General features: G+C 35.9%; 1 protein-coding gene and 1 long non-coding RNA gene across 7 annotated transcripts in view; one reads left to right on the top strand and one right to left on the bottom strand.

Annotated features, from left to right (window-relative positions):
- LOC135418808 (uncharacterized) overlaps positions 1 to 19,609 on the bottom strand; it is a 129,673-nt gene that overhangs the window by 20,765 nt on the left and 89,299 nt on the right. The gene's annotated exons all lie outside the window — the stretch shown is intronic.
- KCNT2 (potassium sodium-activated channel subfamily T member 2) overlaps positions 1 to 19,609 on the top strand; it is a 118,184-nt gene that overhangs the window by 59,758 nt on the left and 38,817 nt on the right. For all 6 annotated transcript variants that reach the window (XM_064664446.1, XM_064664443.1, XM_064664444.1 and 3 more), the window contains exons 10-14: positions 3,799 to 3,979; positions 6,060 to 6,224; positions 7,745 to 7,881; positions 10,801 to 10,864; positions 17,502 to 17,610. In XM_064664446.1, coding sequence (XP_064520516.1) covers positions 3,799 to 3,979; positions 6,060 to 6,224; positions 7,745 to 7,881; positions 10,801 to 10,864; positions 17,502 to 17,610 — 656 coding nt within the window. The remainder of the gene's footprint in view (positions 1 to 3,798; positions 3,980 to 6,059; positions 6,225 to 7,744; positions 7,882 to 10,800; positions 10,865 to 17,501; positions 17,611 to 19,609) is intronic.

Raw genomic sequence — 19,609 nt, 5'->3', positions numbered from 1 at the left:
GCACATAAATACTCAAGCAAACAAGGATTCCTGTAACTAGAAAGAAAACTTCCCGTAAAACAAAGATTGAACTCTCAAAAGTTCAAATAATACCTAAACTAAACATTACTAATCTTCAGAGGTTACATGTTGTTTTCCTTACCTTCTGGTTTTCAAGTGCAGTGGTAGCAGAGTATTTAAAATCATACTTCTGTTCTCTGTAAGTTTGTAAAATGTTTTCTGATAGGGACTTTCTGTGTACTAATTATTACAGTGATTTATTTTCTGCACAAAACCAAGTTGATGTGAGCATTGCCTTTACTGAACATTCCTTTCTTGCTTGAAATTATTACATTTTTCCAGGGATGACCAAAGAAACTATTGTTTCTTCGGGCAATGAAAGAGGAAGAGGAAGCAAACAAGAACAAGGAGATTAAAATACCACTAAAAATATGACAGCAGGCAAAACATGAAGCCCAAATTACTGCACATTTCATTATGTCAGTAAACATAAGAAAGCAGAAAAGAACATATGTATTGTTACATGCAGTATTTATACTAAAAGCAATGCTTAACACTTAATTTATGAGGAAAAAAAAGAAGCTGATACTACTATTCATGTAAAGAATTAGGTTGTATTAAAAGATGTCAGTAAGCCGTGGGGAATGGAATAACTAATCCATGTGGACTTGGCTTCATGGACAGCCATTGACATTGGCCTGCACTCTCTATGCAGTATAACCTGGTAACCCAAACAGAGGGGGACATGCTGGAAACACTGAGTAACATTCCTTTAAAGGCATGGGTGGTGAGATGAAAGTATAATATTCTTGGGAAACAGTACCAGAGCAATATTTTATTTGTTAATTAGACTCCCATAAAATTTTCTCTTTAAAGTCAGGTTTTTCTGCAGTCTTGTGATCTCTGGTTCTGTTGAAGACTAATGGCAGAGCATCAAAACACTCAATCCAAGTATGACTTGGTAACCTGAGTTTGGATTTATCATTCCCTCATTTTCAGGGTTAGGGCTTCAAATACAGTTTAGTGGAACTGCAAATGAGGTGCAAATAATTTTGAGGAAAGTAATTAATTTGATCAAAAAGTTGTTAGGAGAGCTGAATTTCTTCTTCAGCAAAGAAGAAATAGCCCCCATGTCTTAGTGACTTTAATATTGTTAACTAAATGTGAGAAGCCCTGGCTCATGCCCACTAAATTCAGTGAGAAACATCTTGAATCCACAAGATTTTGGATCAGGCACATTATTTTGATAGCTTTAAGATATAGGAATATATAGGACTGTAAGGGAGTAGAGCTGGTAAAATGAAATCTTGATTTCACTAAATTCAATAGGAATTCTACTGTTCACTTAGAAAAAGCTGAAATGGTTCATGACATATTACCTTAGTTAACTAAAGTATGATTGGGTGGGCTAGCTATGGAAAACTCGTGTATAATAATAGTAATTATTATTATAAAGAAAATAACTCATTCATCAAGATCTGAATTTTCCTAACAGCAAGCTATTAAGAAATTTGTTAAGGTTTTACAAAAAGAACAAAGAAGGAAGAAACAATTCTAATTCCTCAAAAATATAAAAAAACCCCCACCAGCCTAAGAGGTTTACATTTTGATCCATCCTGTCAGATACAAAGAGTAAAACTGACCCTTTTGCATATACAAACACCAAGCAATTTCAGAGGCATCATCAGCAGAAAAAATACATTTCTACCAATGATAGGATCATGCATTATGCTTCAATACAACCTCATCTGCAGATATTAAATACATTTGATGGAGTGGTGTAATAGTCCTGTTACATGGGAGTCATATCACTGGCTCAGTGAAACTGCTGCTTTTCTGGCTCTTATGGCCTTGATTCCTGAAGTCAAAGTTATGTGTTTGAGGGATATACCCAAAAAAGACAACTAAAGAGAAGAAAATGCACCAAGGTGGTCAGGAATAATAACAATAAAAAAATCCATAACGTTCTGCTTTTAAAACTACATGTAACTTATGTGAATATTGTTATTAAAATGGGTTCTTTTTCCACACTTTGATGCCTCTACAGTATATTTAATTATTTCAAATTAATACTGGAAGAGGCTTTAGCTGAAAAACTTCCTTGATCTGAGACCAAAAGAAAGCGTCATTAGCATAATTTCTTACAGTCCTTCTGTTAGTATTTTCAGGGACAAAAATATAATTATATTTTTTGTAAAAAAAAAAATAAAAAAAAAATCACAAAAAAAATCACAAAAAAATCCCCAGAAAAACTGTGAACATAGTGAAATTATGGAAGATCTAGATTACAACTCCAGTGAAAAATGTGGGACGAATTGGATGGAATATAAATATCAGTTCTGACTGAAGCATGAAACTTAGGCAAACAACAGGGAAAAAACCCCACCCTTTTTAGAACATTTTGAGATGTGTGAAAACTACAAATGCTAGAACTGTGAAAAGGAAACTGGGAATTTGATCCATATGTTCTGGAAATGCCACTGCCCACAGCTAAATTATTTTTGGAGAACAGAACAGAGAACAGAAGAACAACTGCTAACACTGTTATAAACACAGGGTCTTCCTGGTGATGCAAAGATCTTACCATGGCAGATATTAGGGAGTTACTGTTACCATTTGGATACCATATATGAAGAGACTATATTTAGTATGTTCTAGAGTAATTACTGTGGCCTGTGATATAATTTATCAATATTTATCTAATTCTCTGAGGACAAATCATTCTGCTGACTCCAAGGGGAAAAACCGCTATTCAGGGTGGTTCACACTGCAATTGATTTTTTTTTTTAATATAGGTGAATATAATTAAAAAGCCTGAACTCATCTAAGCCATTCTACTGTGTCAGAGAAGATCACATTTTAAGCTTGGGAAGCTCTTTATCATGGTATATTTTTACGAAGTGAAATATTTTTAAAATCTACAACATATGAAATAGCAGTATGACCTGGGGACAGATTCTCCTACTGCTTCTCAAAACCAAAAGCACATCATGCTGATTACAAGAGAAGTAACTACCAGTTAACTTGGGCTACCATTTACTTGTTCTCAGGAATGTGTGACTGGAAGGGATGAACTTCACTTGTTCTGCTGTTAAAGACAACCAAGTCCCATATTTCTATTCTGTACTTTTAGCGAGCAGGCTCTTCTTACCAATTGACATCTTCCACTTTCTGCCTGAAGGCTGACCCTGGATGCTTTTTACTCTGACAATTCAGTAGCCTGCAATTCTCACATTCTAATTTATTTTAGACAGTCAGTACCCATTTGTATCAACAGTATTCAGATATGCAACACATTCTCATAACTAGTTCACACTAGTAACTCTTGCCACCCAAAGGGGTAGAGACCAACATAAAGAGGGATAGATTTAAAGTATGTACATTTTTCTTGGCCATACCAGCAAACTCTCCCTATAAAAGTTGAAAGATATCTATAAAAAATTTTGAATGGTGGCAGCTATATACCATCTGTTTTGTTCTGGTTTAGAAAGGAATTTCATCAATCCATAATGTTCCATATACCACCTCTCCCTCACAACAGCCACTAAGCAAAGCCTAGCAACAGTTTTGCCTATCATACTGGAATAATCAAAAAATGAGTTTCTTTTATTACAAATGACATTTGGAAATTATATCAATAATGCACTTCTGTTCTGATACTAATTTTTGCTCTTCTTTGAAAAAATGTCTTTGCTAAGCAATTTATGAATTCTGAAAATAAATAGTTCTCTGCACATATAATCATCAAGCTTGAACAGTTTTTATTTTTCATGTCTTTATTCATTCTTTTCTACATAGTATTTGTGGAATTCAGCATCTGGAACGAGCAGGAAACAGGTTGACTCTCTTTGACTCCCTTTATTTCTGCATAGTGACATTTTCCACTGTGGGCTTTGGGGATGTTACACCCAAGATATGGCCTTCAAAGCTGCTTGTTGTCATTATGATCTGTGTTGCTCTTGTGGTGCTGCCCATCCAGGTAAATTTGGATTTTTCTTCTCTTTAGAATTGTTTTTAAAACAAAAGAATAATAATTGAAATAATTTATTGTTACTATTATTATTGCATAAAAAATGTCAGAAAAAAGAACCATCTTCTATTATTCTTTTTCCTTTTTCCTGTATGTTCTCCTGTATTCTAGATTTATACTAAAAACCAGAGCACTAATAACAGTTTTCAAATGCTGATGAAAGCTTTCTGCTCCCGTCATGTACCACAGAGCCCTTCTTTTATCCTGAGATATGGGTTTGTTATTAATGGAGCAATTTAAAAAAAAAAAGCACAACAGTAGCCAGCACTTTCTTTATGAGTGTAGCATTTCCTCAGCAGGCTCTCCCTGTTTCTAATCTTGGTTCTCTCCACTTCCTCTCTTACTCTTACAGCTCAGTGCTAACTTGAAAAAAATCTCATTAAATCTGCAACTCCAGCAAACTGGGTTCACAGCTGTGTATGGTACACACACACACAGAGCCAAAAGCACAGTTAGGAATTTTTCATGCCTACTTAGGTTTAGGACTTTCTAACAGTTTTAATGGGAAAAGACTGATTTGTGAAAATCCAAATATTTCAAGGATTCAAAGGGCTTTGTTAAATTTGCACCAAGCATTTTCCAGCTCATTAGGTGAGGCTGGATGACAGAAACTCTGAGGTTACATGGGAAGCCCTGCCAAGATGTTCATTGTTCCACTGATCACCCAGACCTTGTGATAGAAAGAGAGGGTGTGGGGAGACACTGAGCATTTTCATCAAAGCTTATGGTAGACCTGCTAGACCATGAAGCTCCAAAGTTTCTCACACAGGCAGAGTTTCCAGACTCAACTTCTTTGACAGTGAACTAAAGCTCACTGTGAGCAGATAACACAGAAACCCTGGGAGGCTGGAAGCTCAAGCTCTTAGCATTAATTTTACTGAAGTTATTTGAATGCTCTAATTATAACCTAAATATTTAATGTCTGTATTCACAGATGTATGTGCTAATACAATTATATTCTCCCTCAGTGAAAAATTAGTAAAATATATATTCTATTGAAAACTAAAATGTGCTCTGCTTAAGAAATTTGCAATTTCCTAGAAATTCATACTTCAGAAATAAGAGGTCTACATTAGCAGTAAATAATCTAGAATCTACTGGCCTTTCACATAAATTTACCTATTATTAGCTACTTTCTTTTATAACTTTGTAGTGATAATGGGGCTTCCTTCAGTTTTCCATACGCAGAATGTGGGAGGCATTCTTTGCTGAGCTTTTGTCCTGCTATGATATGCAATCAGTTATTATTCATGATTCAACTTCCCCATCAGTTGAATGTGGATGAGAAAAAGCAGCTATCACAGAAACATATAGTTAAATTGAGCTCAGTATTAAGCATGTATTACTTACAAGAAGCTTTGAAATGGTGTTTGTGTGTTTTATTACAGACTGCTACAGTATTCTCTTTAGTCTCAGGGATTCAGACTAGTAATATTTACTGTTGGCCTGCCTATATTGTTCAGGTGACAAAAGCAAATTTGCTGTATTAACAGCTGCTGTGTTTTCTGTGGCTTTAAATTGTATCTAAATTTATAAGACAGACTAGGGAGTATACAGCAGGTCACCTTCAGAACATTATAAAATCTCTGGGAAGAGTTATTGCCCAAACTAAGTCAAATGGTGCTTCTATCCAAGTAATGTGTGAAAATTTAACCTTTCGTATGAGGGAACCACTTATGTCACATGACACTAGATAAAGAGAGCCCAGAGGTATAAAATACTTAAAGAAATAAGGTGCCAGCCTTCATTCTTTTCCAAAATCTTAAGATTTAATGTAATCTCATGATATTTTACTGAACTTTCACTGCTATTTGTGTGTGGTAGATTCTGGCACTATTGCCATGTTTTTCAATCACCCTGTTATTCGTCTCATACACTTGAACATTTTACAAAGAAAAAAGACATTGTGGGCTAAGGGCAGCTTTTCATAGAGGCATGAGATTGAATGATGCAACATTGTGAAGTCATTATACAGTTGTACTGCACACCTACTTGTCTATATTCCACTGACAATTGGCATCTCTTGCAGTTTGAACAGCTGGCATATTTATGGATGGAGAGACAAAAGTCCGGTGGAAACTACAGTCGATATAGAGCTCAGACAGAAAAACATGTTGTGCTGTGTGTAAGCTCTCTGAAGATTGACTTACTTATGGATTTCTTAAATGAATTCTATGCTCACCCCAGATTGCAGGTACTGAGAGTTAAAAAAAAATAATAAAAAATTCAAAAAATAAGAAACGCAAAATACTGATTTTTTTTTTTTTTTCAGAAAGGCTTCTGAAATGGTCTTTAATTTGTAAAACTGAATTTGGGAATAGCTAGCAGAATTGGGAATCTATAACTGCAGTAAGAAGCTGAGGTATAGAATTTTAAATTGAGGTAAATAGACTAAATAGGTAGAATTACTGTCTTGTTGAATTATGCCAGTCCTTTTAGAAACACGAATTTCCATGCAAATTCCTTAGATTCTATCCCAAAGTAGAAAATAAATGAAAGTGGGTTTTTTCCCATTATTTTGGGACTGGATCAAAAAATCCTCATAAGTCAAAGCATCTTTTGGTTTTCATGTTTTGCTTTGTTTTTTGCCAGTGTTTGGAATCACAGAATAGGTGAGATTGAAAGGGACCACAGTGGGTCATCTGGTCCAACTTCCCTGCTCAGGCAGGGTCATCCTAGAGCACCCTGCACAGGATTTTAAAGATTAGATCCTTTGGAAATTGTGGAAATTAAGAAATAAGTATTTGTACTTTAAAGGATAAAGACCTTAAAAAATTACACGGAAGAGATTTTCTTAGTGTACACATATTCCCTGGTTACTGCAAACTTGTCATATAACTTGTTTGGAACATCTGAAAGCCTATTTACATGAGATAGAAATTTGGATTTGTTATCATTACCTTTGCTACAGACTATTTCTTTTACTAAATCTTCTCTATGCCTTTTACTAAGTTACCTGTGTACCATGCTTCATTAACTAGTGCAAAAAAATCACACAAATACAATCCTCAATTAGCTGAGCAACAATTTGCCGAATCCCAAATCCAAAATATTCCCCAGAATAATTAGCTAGCAAGAGCCATAAGCTAATGCACAAAGAAATCACATTTTTTATAGATGCAAACACAAATTGAAATCCAAAATTTAGTCAACTAACCTGAAGAATGAGTCAGGTTCTGTGATACGCTGGAGACAAAGAAGAAAAGTCCAAATACTACCTAGGAAGAATAAAAGAGCTTATATACATTCCCTTCACAGCTGAAATCAAGTTTGACTCAACGATCTTAGAGATCTTTTCCAACCTTAATGATTCTATGAACTGGGAAGCTGAAGGATGCAGGTGCACTGCATTCAGTGCACAAAGCTTTCCACAAACCCTGAGTGTCCCAAGGAAGACTTCTGTGACAGGCCTGTCCTAAGCTCTCAGTTTCTCCTCTCATGTTCCATTTACCCCTCCTTTTAATCTCTGCACACATATATGCTTCAGACCAACCTTTCTTTTCCTAACAAGGACTACCTGTAGCACAGGAAGCAGAGTATGGAATCACCCATTAATGTAAAGGAAAAAAAAAAAAGGGGAAATCAACTCTGACTATCAGTGACTATCAGAGACATTTCTGACATCCCAAGTCACTGCTGACTCATTCTCCAGCTACAATAAATGGTAACATAGGAAAATAAGATAACTATTCTCCCTTTTTTTTTTTTTGACAGGACTATTATGTTGTTATTTTGTGCCCTACCGAGATGGATGCTCAGGTGCGAAGGGTGTTACAAATCCCAATGTGGTCCCAAAGAGTTATCTACCTGCAAGGCTCAGCACTAAAAGATCAAGACCTGTTGAGAGCCAAGTAGGCAAATATTGATCATGTTTTTTTGCTTTTGTTTCACTCATATTGTTTGATAAATAGTTTTAACAAACAACAAAAGCTGTGCTAGAAGGAAATGTGTATTTAGAATGTGTATTTAGAAAGCAAAGCAAAGCTCTTTGATATAATTAGTTTTCCTTAATATCTGAAATTTTTCAAGGAACAAATATCTGTGAGCATTTTCATTTGGCCGGATTTTTTTTACTGTCTTTCTGTCTTAGTGTTTAAAGGTATTGAAACAGAATGCTTGTGATTTCCTCTGAAAAAGCAGAACAGTATATTCCAAAATGACAGTAATAATAGAATATGTCTCTATTTCTTGAGAAAATACGGTAAATGTGATGGTAGTTCTCCTGACCAACTAAAGAGAAAAAAAGGAACCATAATTAATTATCACCCTTTGAACCCACTGTACAGTTTTGATTTCTTCTTAAGTTCAGCCTGGCAATATTAAGCACTTATTTTACCTCCATATAGTCTTCCTTCAGGGCCCTCCTCTTACCACATACATCCACCCCTTCTAAGAAATGCTCTCTGCTCTCTGCTAGTTAATAGTGAGTGATGCTTACCAAAACACATCAGTCACACACGGTTCCTCACACACACCTCCCCCCCCATTCCTCAATCAGTCGAGCCTGTGAAGGAATTCTTAGTGGAATTCACATAGAATGATTGTCTCTCTACACTCTCCAGAGAGAAAGTTGATTCTTAGCACATAACTGAGTTAACCTATCGGCATTGCTCTATAATGTAGATATTGAAAAATGAAGCCAATAGCTGTCTATTTGTGTCATTCAGCCTTCTTTACCCAAAGGGAGTTATTTCCAAGAATCTCATCTGTGAGAAACCTCATGAGCAGTGGTATCTTCTCAGACTTCTGTCACTGAAAAAACAGCTACTTCTACATCTGTTTAAAATTTGACAAGACAATAAAGCTTTTTTCAGGAATAGAAATTTTCTTTTAGTGAAATTCCTTTTTTTTTTTTTTTCTTTTTTTTTATTATTGCTGATTTTGAGAAGGAATTCATGTGTGGATTTAGCTGACATTTGTTCCACACATTAGAAGAAGAAAAATTAGGCTGTTCCCTAAATATAATCTTGATATTCACTTATAATAACCTGGAGGTAGTCAGCTGTGGAACTGTGCTTTTTCCTGCAGAACATGTAATTGAATGTACCTGTCACAGAATAATTTTCAGCCTCTCCTGAGAGAAGCAGCATAGTGGGAATTTAATAGAACATTTAATATGAAATATAACCCAGTACCAAGACGTTTGCTGCATTTCTTTTTAATGAGAACATAATGTGCTGAGAAGATAACAAGGCACATGGTAAACTTATTCTAATAAATAATGGTTAAAAACAACAATGAAATTATTAAGAAGTATCTCATTATCAAAATTTATACATATATTATTTGTGAAATCCAATGTGAAAATAACATGATGGAGGTCACACCACAAAGTAAAGGAATATCAAAAGTTGGCTGATTGTGTAAGTAGGGAGTAGTCAGTTAATAACAGACTGTATTTTTCTTTCTATGCCCTAGTACACAATTTGACTTTAGAAAAATGATACTCATTCTTTCTTCCTGTCTTTGAAGGCATCACTTTGCAAACTTTTGGTGTTCTCTGAACAGTGTTTATGTGTGCAGCTTTAACAAAGAAACTGAATAAATTCTGTCATGAGGTGCCACACTGTTCATTAGCATGACTGGAGACTTTACAGCTACTTCAGCCACTGAAACAACACAGTAACTGGTTAAAACAGTTCTCATTCTCCATGTAGACTAGCACTAGACAGTGAATAACACTACCATGCTTGATTTCTTTCCCCTACAGCTTTCTTCCATATTCTGTCATGACCTCAAATATTTTTTCTCTCTGCCCTCCACTTTCTTAGGTGAACCATATTCATTCTTTTTCTTTGGCTTATACTTTTTTCATTCACAAATTTCTCTTCTGTATATGAGGTCCCTTTAATTTCTGCCATCCCTAAGCAACAGAACTGTTGGGTTTTTTTGCCTCAGAGTCAGTTTACTGGCACATAAAAATGGTATAATTGACAAAGCTTTTTTAGTTTTAAGGACATTTAATAGCACTTCTCTCATACTCTGGGTTCTAATAAATGTTTTCAACACAGATGTCATTAATGTTTCTGTTGTCTAAATTAATGACATTCACAGATGTTAGTTGCTGGTTATTATCCTTGTCATATGTAGCTGAAGTGATTCAAGAATTTACAAAAAAACATTGAGGAAAAAGATGAATATGTTCACATAAGGTTTCATTTCCTTATGAAATCATCTATATATACTGTCACCCGAGTTACCTTATCAGCTCTTATCAAAATCTCATCTAATTTCCTACAATTTTGGTAAAGACCCTATCTTCCCAATACTGCTCCCATATTTAGCTGAAATTACTCATACAGCTCCCGTGATTTCTTCCTAATCAAAAATGCCATGAACTGAAAATAGTTCATTTAATGCATACATACACAGAAATGTTTTTTTAACCCAAACACATTATTCTTGGATGTCTACCCAACTTCCTGCTATCTCTAGGCAAGACAAGTCTATATTAAGTTACCTGCCCCATCTTTTTCATTCTTATCAATAATAACTTGGGCATATCATACCCTTACACACTAGGCAGACTGGTGCTATTTATCCACCTCTTATACTCACAGCAGATACTTATTTTGCAGATTAAGCGTGTTTGAGGTCACTGCGCTTTTATTAGTTTGGCACGGCTTCTACTGGCACCAGGGAAAGAAATGAGAACAGAGAGACTAAACTTTCTCTGTGTTCTGTTTTTATATGCAAGATTATGAACTGTGAAACACGAGTCCACGTAAATACTCTGTTGGAATGTAACAGTCTTGTTTCCTCTCTTCTAGAATGGATGATGCTGAAGCTTGTTTCATACTGAGCAGCCGCTGTGAGGTGGACAGGACAGCAGCTGTGAGTTTGGAAGAAATAACTAGGAATGAATGTGCATGTTGTTATACTGATACTGCCCTTTAGATACTAAATTACATGACTTACCTACCAAAGAAGTTCAGATTTTACACTGTTTCAGTTACACATTTTTTTAAAAAAAGTAGAAATTTATACATTCTCACAAACTTTAAAAAACTTCAAAAAAACAATTTTCACACTGAATAAAGTAAATTTTTATCAGGTTTTTTTTTATGGAACAAGGGCAGACTAGCATAGAAGCACTATCATAGCACCTTGTAGATAAATTGATAATTAATCATTAATCACTCCCAAGAATAGTAGTTTGTCAAAAGGTTTCTATTCAAATCACCTGGACTAATATCAGTGTTTGCTCTAGATATTCAATTCAAAGAATTATAGTTATTAAAAAGAGATATATATCAACTGACTGGTATTTTTGTTCAGAACTATCGAAGAAGTATTAAAAGTTTACCACTAACAAAGTAAAGACCGAATTCAACTTACAAATTCATTTGTGACTAACACCAAATAACCAATATATCTGAGAGTATTTGACTATTTTTCATATTGGCCAATTTCAAAAATACAAATGGCAGGACTCTTTAAATAAGTTTGTATGGCTTTACCCATGCTAGGTAGTTACTTGCAAACAATGAAGTTACTGTCCAAAAAGGAAGACTGCTAATACAAATCTTTATTCTGTGATAAAAGAAAAAAACTATTTTAATATAAACTAGAACCCTTCCAGCTCATGAAATTAATTATTGATCACAAAAATCCAGGAAAAAAGTCCACTGAGGAAGGATTTATGAACATAACTTTAAATTTTTCACCCCGAGCTATACACAAAATTATTGAATGCTTGCCTCTATTCAGTTCAATCTCAAACTCCAAAGGAAGTTCAGAATAAATCTGAATATTCCCAAAGATGCTTACAAATTGCCTAACAAGACTGAACCAGTTTATAATTCAGTAAGTAAGGTTTAAGCAATCTCAATTAAAAATACTGTTTTGCTGCTACATTATAAGGAATAGCAATTATTTTTCTAAATGTTAAAAATAGAGACAGTAAAACACGGGAAATGAGGGCTTTGCATTACATATCTAGTATTTCTTAATATACTCTCCATCTGCTCTGAAAAGGTAGTTGTTTCCATACCTGCACATGCAGCATATCAGAGAAGGGAGAACAATAAAAGCAACATAAGCTGTAGCTAGCAAGAAAAAAGGATATTTCCTTGTTAGGCAAATAAGCCCCCAGAACAAATTTTATCAAACATAACTTATTTTCCATATTTTATTCAAGGCTAAAGATCCTGTTCTGGTCCCATTGCTTGCAGAAAGTCACTGAACTCCCTGACAAATAAATCCTTGCTCCTACTAAAACACTGAAACTTAATGAGCTAAGAGCTTTGAATTTGATTCATCAGCAGTAGACTCCTGCAAATACAGTAGTGAAAGCCAGTGAACTGGCAGCAAGTAATCCTGGAGTAGTCGAGCAAGGCAAGCATACTGTTTGGAAGGGACAGAGGGTCTGGGTACTTATGGACAAGAACAAGCTAGAGTTCTTGCAAATACCTGGGAAAATACTGGTAACTTCTGAGAGACTGAAAAGTATAAAAAAAGCCAAACTCACTTGCCTAAATTAGCCATGAGTTCAGAATAAATCAGCAACATCATCTCATCTCACAACATGCGATACATGACAGTTGCGCAGTGGTTAGAAATGAGAAATCCCATATATAAGCAGAGCACGTGATTTACATTGCACTTGGTAGGTTTATGCAGCATTAAGGACAGCTACATCAGCTATTCATCTCTGCTCATAACTGCTCCAGAATTTATGCAAAGACAAGACAATTTTCACCTCTGCTGAACCATCCCATAGAGCAGACAGTGGACTCTACATACAGCTCACGGAGCTTCCATCCATTCTGGCCAGCACTGTCTAGTTTGGGCTTTGGAGTCATGGCCGGCTCCATCTCTCTCCAGGCAGCCTTTCTGTCCTCCAGGACTGGTGTTTTCCTCAGGAAACACCAAACTGGTATGAGGCACATTTCAGCTACCAGTACAGACTATTATCAGATCTCATTTATCTTTGCATCTGAAGCATACCAACAGGCATATCTTACCAAAGACACGATCCTGTTACCTTCTTCTGGGACAGAGTGCCCTGTTGGAAGGCTGGCTGGCCAGTCATAATAGTGCAGTATCTCAGCTCTAGCAATGATATTCTGAGGGCCAGTGGGATCTGAAGCTTTTAAACAAGGTGTCACCTCCCTGTCTTGTTTTCTTTTTTGTTGTCAGATTACTTTTTCACAGGGAATGCAATTATTTATACTGCAAGTAGAAAACAGGACAATTTTTTATTTAGTTAGTTTTATTTTACTGCCCCCTAGAGCTTTGAAATGAAATGGATTTAATTTCCTATGTTGTTCCAACTCTAGTCTTTACTAACAACTTTAGTTGTTAGTTACAGTTTGTCACTGGGCTGAAGGAAGTTCAGCTGTTATCCCAGAATCAATCTTTATAACTACAACTGATTTTTCACCCTGTTGTCATGAAGCTAACAAACTGATTAAGACAGTCTTGGATCCTCTCCTATGTCTGACAACTGTCAAAATAAAAGGAGGAGATTCCTGACCAGAACAGCTGTTGCTACTCAAGTGATTTTTCAAAGTCCCTGAAAGTTTTTCTCTCCCCAGCTACAGTCCTCAAGCAGAGGATCTACTCATTTGCAATGGATACTTGACTGCAATGGCTGTTCATTGCTTGCTATTTCATTAGTAAATAAGTTTTAATGACAACATTTTTGCAGCTAACAGCTTTGTTCTGATGCTTTCTGAAAATTCAAAGATGGTCCGGTTCAAGCTTGCACCTTTTTTCTCCCTCTTCCATTAATCAAATTGTGTGACACTACTGTACTGGCAATCTAAGTTACACTGTCTTAAGAGCATCAAAATACAGATGCAAACATAGGAGGATATAACTAATTTATCAAGTTGCGTGGCAAGAAGATGATTAAATTAACAGATTTATTTTAAAATATTACATGTATTTCTTTGAGTTCGGGTGATTAAATTCCTGTTACACCCACTTTAAAACTTAAACAGCTTTTCATACATAAAATTCATTATCACCCCTATATTAACCACCATTTGTAACAGTGGTATCACCAATACTATATGGAGAGACTGAATCTAAGAAATCACTTGAAGTGCCTACCTGTATTTTTGGCTCTCTCTCCTCGAGTGCTTCTTCAGAGTGGAATTTGGGAGAATAACTGGGCAAAAAAACTCAGAAACACTGATAACCAGCTTTTGTACATGAACACCTGTATATACCAAGTGAAAAGAGAGAAAAAGAAGCAATAATGCAAGTTATTAGATGAACAGCACATACACTGAGTTCATTGTATGAAGCTGTACAGGGCATTTAAGTATCCATTTTATATATATTACATGTTTGTAGACTGTTGCTTCAAAGAGTTAGCAAATGGAATGCAAGGCATATTTTGCAGTGTTACGACTGCAAATGTGCCAAATAATCAAGAGATCTTAATTGTGAAATCTTTTGCTTTTCTATACAATTACATAAAAATATTTTATGTTGAGATTCCTACTTTTAGTTTTATGACACCCACTTATGTTGATCTATGTTTGTTTGGGTTTTTAATAAAATAGCATCATTTGAATAATTTTATGAAACAATCTTCATTCTTATATTTAACAATTATTGCACATTATGAAAAAAACAGGCTTTTTAGACAAAATAATAAAAAAAAAATCAAGAAAATATCTAACATGGAAGTAACTATACTTCTAGGCATGTGGCATACAGAAAACAGCCTCTTCTCACCACTTTTGCCAGCCAGAGTGGTCTGAATGATTACTGTGGAAAGAAAGGGAGGAAACTGGTAATGGCAAACCCTGTGTTATTAAGCCACACCATCACTGCTTCCCTGATACCTTTTGCATAAAAAGATTAAGTAACATCTTCAACAACACATGATTTTCAAATCTGTCCCTAGTCCACTCCCAAGCCTCTTACTACTCCTGTAATGTATCTATATGACTGCCATCCATCACATTACCCAGCCATTTGCTATTTCTATGGTGTGTTGGCATTTCATCACCTTAAGACAAAACAGCAAAACCCCTAATGACCAAAAAAAAAAAAACCCTAAGAAGGATAAGAAAAAGTGACTGTATACATGGAAAACTTACAGCAGGTTACATCCAAGTTCTGGAATCTCCTGAGTGCGCACAGCAATCCTACGTCTATGAAACTATTAATAAGAAAAAAGTGAAATAATGTATTTTACTATTCTCAAAAGGTCTTCCTCTTATGACTCCATTTTAGTATTTCTAGTAGAAAAAGTACTTGCTAACATCTCAATTGACATTAAAATATTATGTTTTGAAAATGTCAATTACGCCCTGTTCCAGGCAGAGATTTTCCCTTGTGTTCAGGAGTCTGAAAGCTTTTCTTATTGCTGATGCTGCAAATATAATGAATCATTCTTTATATTTTATCTTTTAATACCACCAATGCCATGACTAGGCAAGGCATTTCAATCCAAGTATTGTTTCCTAGATGCAGCTCTCATATTCCTTTTTAGTTTTGAAATAACTAAAAACTGATGGCTGATACACTGAATTTAGTCTTATTTCATAAAATTCAAAATATTAATGTATTATCACATAGATTATTTTCTAGGATAGCAGTATTCATCCTTGCCATAGGACAAAAATAACAGGCTGAGAAATCTCTTGGAATCTTTGGTCAGTAGCTGGCAAAATTCTGACGTCAGTTGTTTTAGTTGCACGAAAACGTAGATCTGCTTTTAATTAAACTGTTATTTTTTAGATTTAGCCACAATTTTAAACCCTCACTTCCTGATGTCCTCATTTAAGGCTTAATTTTGAGTCTCTTTGGAAAGACATCTCTGCTACATCATTCTTGATTAATTAGACATGACTCATCACTGCCATCTAAGTTTTCACACAATTCTTCCACATCCAAATGTCACCCCTTTCCAAATGACATGATCCCTTGATGACACTTGCAGAAAGATAGGAGACGGTCAAAATACCTTATTAGTGGAAGATTTCTGTAAACAAGCTCTCTATTCTGCGTTCCAACAAATATAATTTATTACACTAGGATCCTAGGATTACAAACATTAGAGGAAAGCTGAGGAGGTCTCTAATCTGACAGTCAGTTATGAATGCAGACCATGTCACTCAGGGCTTTATTTAGGTTCGTGTGGAATTTTCCGAGGGAGCAGATAGCATAGCAGGAGCTTCACTGTCTGTTTTCATGGGCAAAAGGGTTCTTGTATCCAGCCTGAATCTTTCTTCTCAGTTTACAGCCATTGTCTCTTGTCTTCCAGCCATGCAACATTGTGCACAGCCTGGCTCCATCTGCTCAATAACCATCCCATAGATAATGGAGGTTGCTGTTTGGCCCCCCTGAAGCCATCTCTTCTGCAGGCTGAACAGGCTCCCTTCCCTCACCCTCTGTTCACAGGGTTTCTGATTCTGCCTGACCTCCTTGGTGATTCTCTGCTGAACTCAATCCAACTTATACTGCTGTATTGAGGGCCTGCAAGCTGGATGCAATGTCTAGATTCAGTCTAACTTGTGCTGAGTAGAGGGGGATAATCACTGCTCTCCACCTACTCACTGTGCTTCTGTTAAAGCAGCCCAGGATGCTGCCAGACCATGCTCAGCTCACTCTCTGCTGGGACCCCCAGGTCTTTGCCAGCAGAGCTGCTGCTGCCAGTCAGCCCCCAGCCTGTGCCAGTGCAGGGGGTTACTCAGTCTCAGAGACACGACTGTGCTTGTGCTCTTGCGGAATTTTATGAGGTTCTTGTCCGCCCATTCCTCCATCTTGTCTTGGTCCATGTGAATGACAGTCCTGGCCTCAAGTGTTTTGACAGTTCCTTCCAGTTTGGTGTCATTTGCAAATCTGCTAACCATGCATTCTTACCCCTCCTCCAGGTCACGGGTGAAGATGTTTAGCAGAACAGGTTCCAGTAGAGATCCCTGTGGCACTCCATTTGCCCCAGGCCTTTGGGCAGAGTTCATGCCCTAAGACTCCAGTCATCATTTATCCACGTGAATTTTGCACTCCTCCAGACTGTAATGTCTGAACATGAAGGAGAGAATACAGATTTTTCTGGTGTTGTTGGAGACTTCTCCTAGTCTCCACAACCTTTCAAAGATAAGAATGCAACTCTTCAAGGACATTGGTCTGGTCTGTCTGTACCCATATGACCCTGCAGGCTCTTATGGGTTGAGGTCTCTGAAGCAATCCCTGTCAAGATCATCCCCTGCTGGTGATCCTCCTCCTGCTTGAGCCTGCCTCAAAGCAGAGGCCTGAGAGAACACAGAGTGCCTCAGCCTCATCCACGTCTGCAGAATTACTGGATAGTTTGTCTATGTGTATACGTAATTATGTAATACACATAATATGTAATATTACTTATATAAGGTGTACATAAACATCCACACCAGCTGGTATAAAATTACTAGTCTTAAAATGAGTTTTCCTCAATGGAGTCAGTCTGATAATAGATTCTTTTTCTAATGTGACATGGTTATTTGTCATCACCTCATACTTTTTATTCTAGGATCATCAAACCATTTTAAGAGCCTGGGCAGTTAAAGACTTTGCTCCAAATTGTCCTTTGTATGTCCAGATATTGAAACCTGAGAATAAATTCCACATTAAGTTTGCAGGTAAGTGTGAGATTTCAGTCATTGAAGCACTTGTTAGTATTTGGCAGTTTGTTTCATAAACACACAAGCAAAGTGAGAATCCCTGGACATATTTACTGGTTAGAAGCTCATTAAGAGTGCAGTGTTGTAAAATAACATGGGCTGTATGTGTCCTATCAATGGTAAAATGTCATGTTTTACATTAAACACTTAGTTGTAAGCACTTTTAAGAATTATTAGTCTTATGTCGCATAATGAAGAGAGTAGAATTCTTTCATTATAACGCATTGCTACTCCTTAATTCTAGATCCAGGTAGGTCTCCAGCTTACTATATCCATGTCTGTAAGTCATTTCTGTCTAAAAATCATACTAAGGGATATATAAGAAAATCTACGCAGAAAAGGCCAGATTTAATTCAACAAACAAGTGGAGGAAAAATCTTCTCATTGGACCATTTTTTTCTAAGTGGTATGGAAAACATTATTTTAATTACTTCCAAACATTTTGGAAAGAGACATATAATTTAATTCTACATCCAGTAAAATGCATGCCTTAGAAACTGGTATAAAATGCAAAATGATGCTAGAAAATTTTAAAAAATTCACTCATATAAAAAGACATTACCAGCTTTAATTTGACAAACTTTCTCTGCAATATGTAGGTAGGTCTCTCTTTCTCTGTCTATGTACAAACACTGTCTATATACAAATACATATGTACATACAGACATAAATATGCTTATGTGCAAAAACACACGAATACTTGTATAATGAACTAATATATAATGAATCTCTCTGAAGTAGAGGAAAAGTTTTCCTTTTCAGCTTTAATTTTGAAAATTCAGTTTTCTTGACAGATATTCTAAGGAAGAAAGGATTGCTGATTCATGCAAAAATCAAAACAACTCTATGGAAAAATATTAATCTCCTCCATCATACCAGAATGTGATAAAAAAGTAAATTCTATTGCAGAACAGTCCCAGAGCAACAGTTAAAGCTGTAATTTTAAAAGCTACCGAATTTACCACTAAGTTAGAAAGAAGAAAAAAAAAACATCAATAGCAGTTCTGAAGTTATAAAAGTGTAATCTCAAACTATGAGATGGCACAGCAGGGAATAAGGCTCGTGCTGTGACAGGAATGATAATGCTTTTTCATCTCTCCTTTAAAACCACATAACACAAACATAATCTCTTCTCCCTACCCATGGCCACTTTTCTTTATCAGTAACTGTGTTAATTTGTTGTTCCAAATTGTGTTTTTAAGAGAGTTTCATTATCCTTAATGGCTTGTCTCTGTAGGAACTTACATAAAACTAGACTTGCAAAACAGAGGTAATTTTTTATATCTCTTCTAAGTCTCGGATAGAGAATTTGGACCAAAACAACCAACCAATCAATCCCCCCTCCCCCCCCCAAACCTCTTTTGGTAATATTTCCTTCAACTGAACTTCAGCATCACCGCTGGATGCTTCCCTACTGCAAGGGGTTAGGGCACTGACAGAGCCGTGAGAGCAACATTTAATTGCATACATTTTCCTAAGAGGACTCTCCTGTTATTCATCTCATCCAACTCCTCTTCATTCTGAAATATGTATCCAGTGGGAGCTGCAGACAATAGACCTATCCAGAGTGCTTACAAATAAAATTTGTCATAACCATTCGGAACGTTTTTCTAAGTGCTTTTCCTATTATGATTCAAGACTGCTTTTTTACTGCCTTAATGCAAAAGCTGCTTTTAAATTTAATATTCCTTTAAAAAATGACTTCTTTCTTCTGGAAGTTTCCCAAAATAATATTGTGCATTTTTATGGACTGAAATATTCCGTAACAGGATTTCTTTTTCTTTTTTTTTTCCCTTCTTTACGCACAGTTTTAGAGACTATAACTGTCAAAAATAAAGTTTCTGAATTTAGAAAAAATACAACCAAATAGTTCCAGAAAGTCCTCCTAACTAAAGTTTGACTTTTAACTACATTGAAAATTTATAAAACACTATAAGCCCAGTTTCTCAGCAGCTTA

The sequence above is a fragment of the Pseudopipra pipra genome, chromosome 9, assembly GCF_036250125.1.
Source record: "Pseudopipra pipra isolate bDixPip1 chromosome 9, bDixPip1.hap1, whole genome shotgun sequence".
NCBI lineage: Eukaryota > Metazoa > Chordata > Aves > Passeriformes > Pipridae > Pseudopipra > Pseudopipra pipra.
The sequence above is the reverse complement of the archived record's forward strand: the minus strand, read 5'-3'. Positions and strand labels throughout refer to the sequence as shown.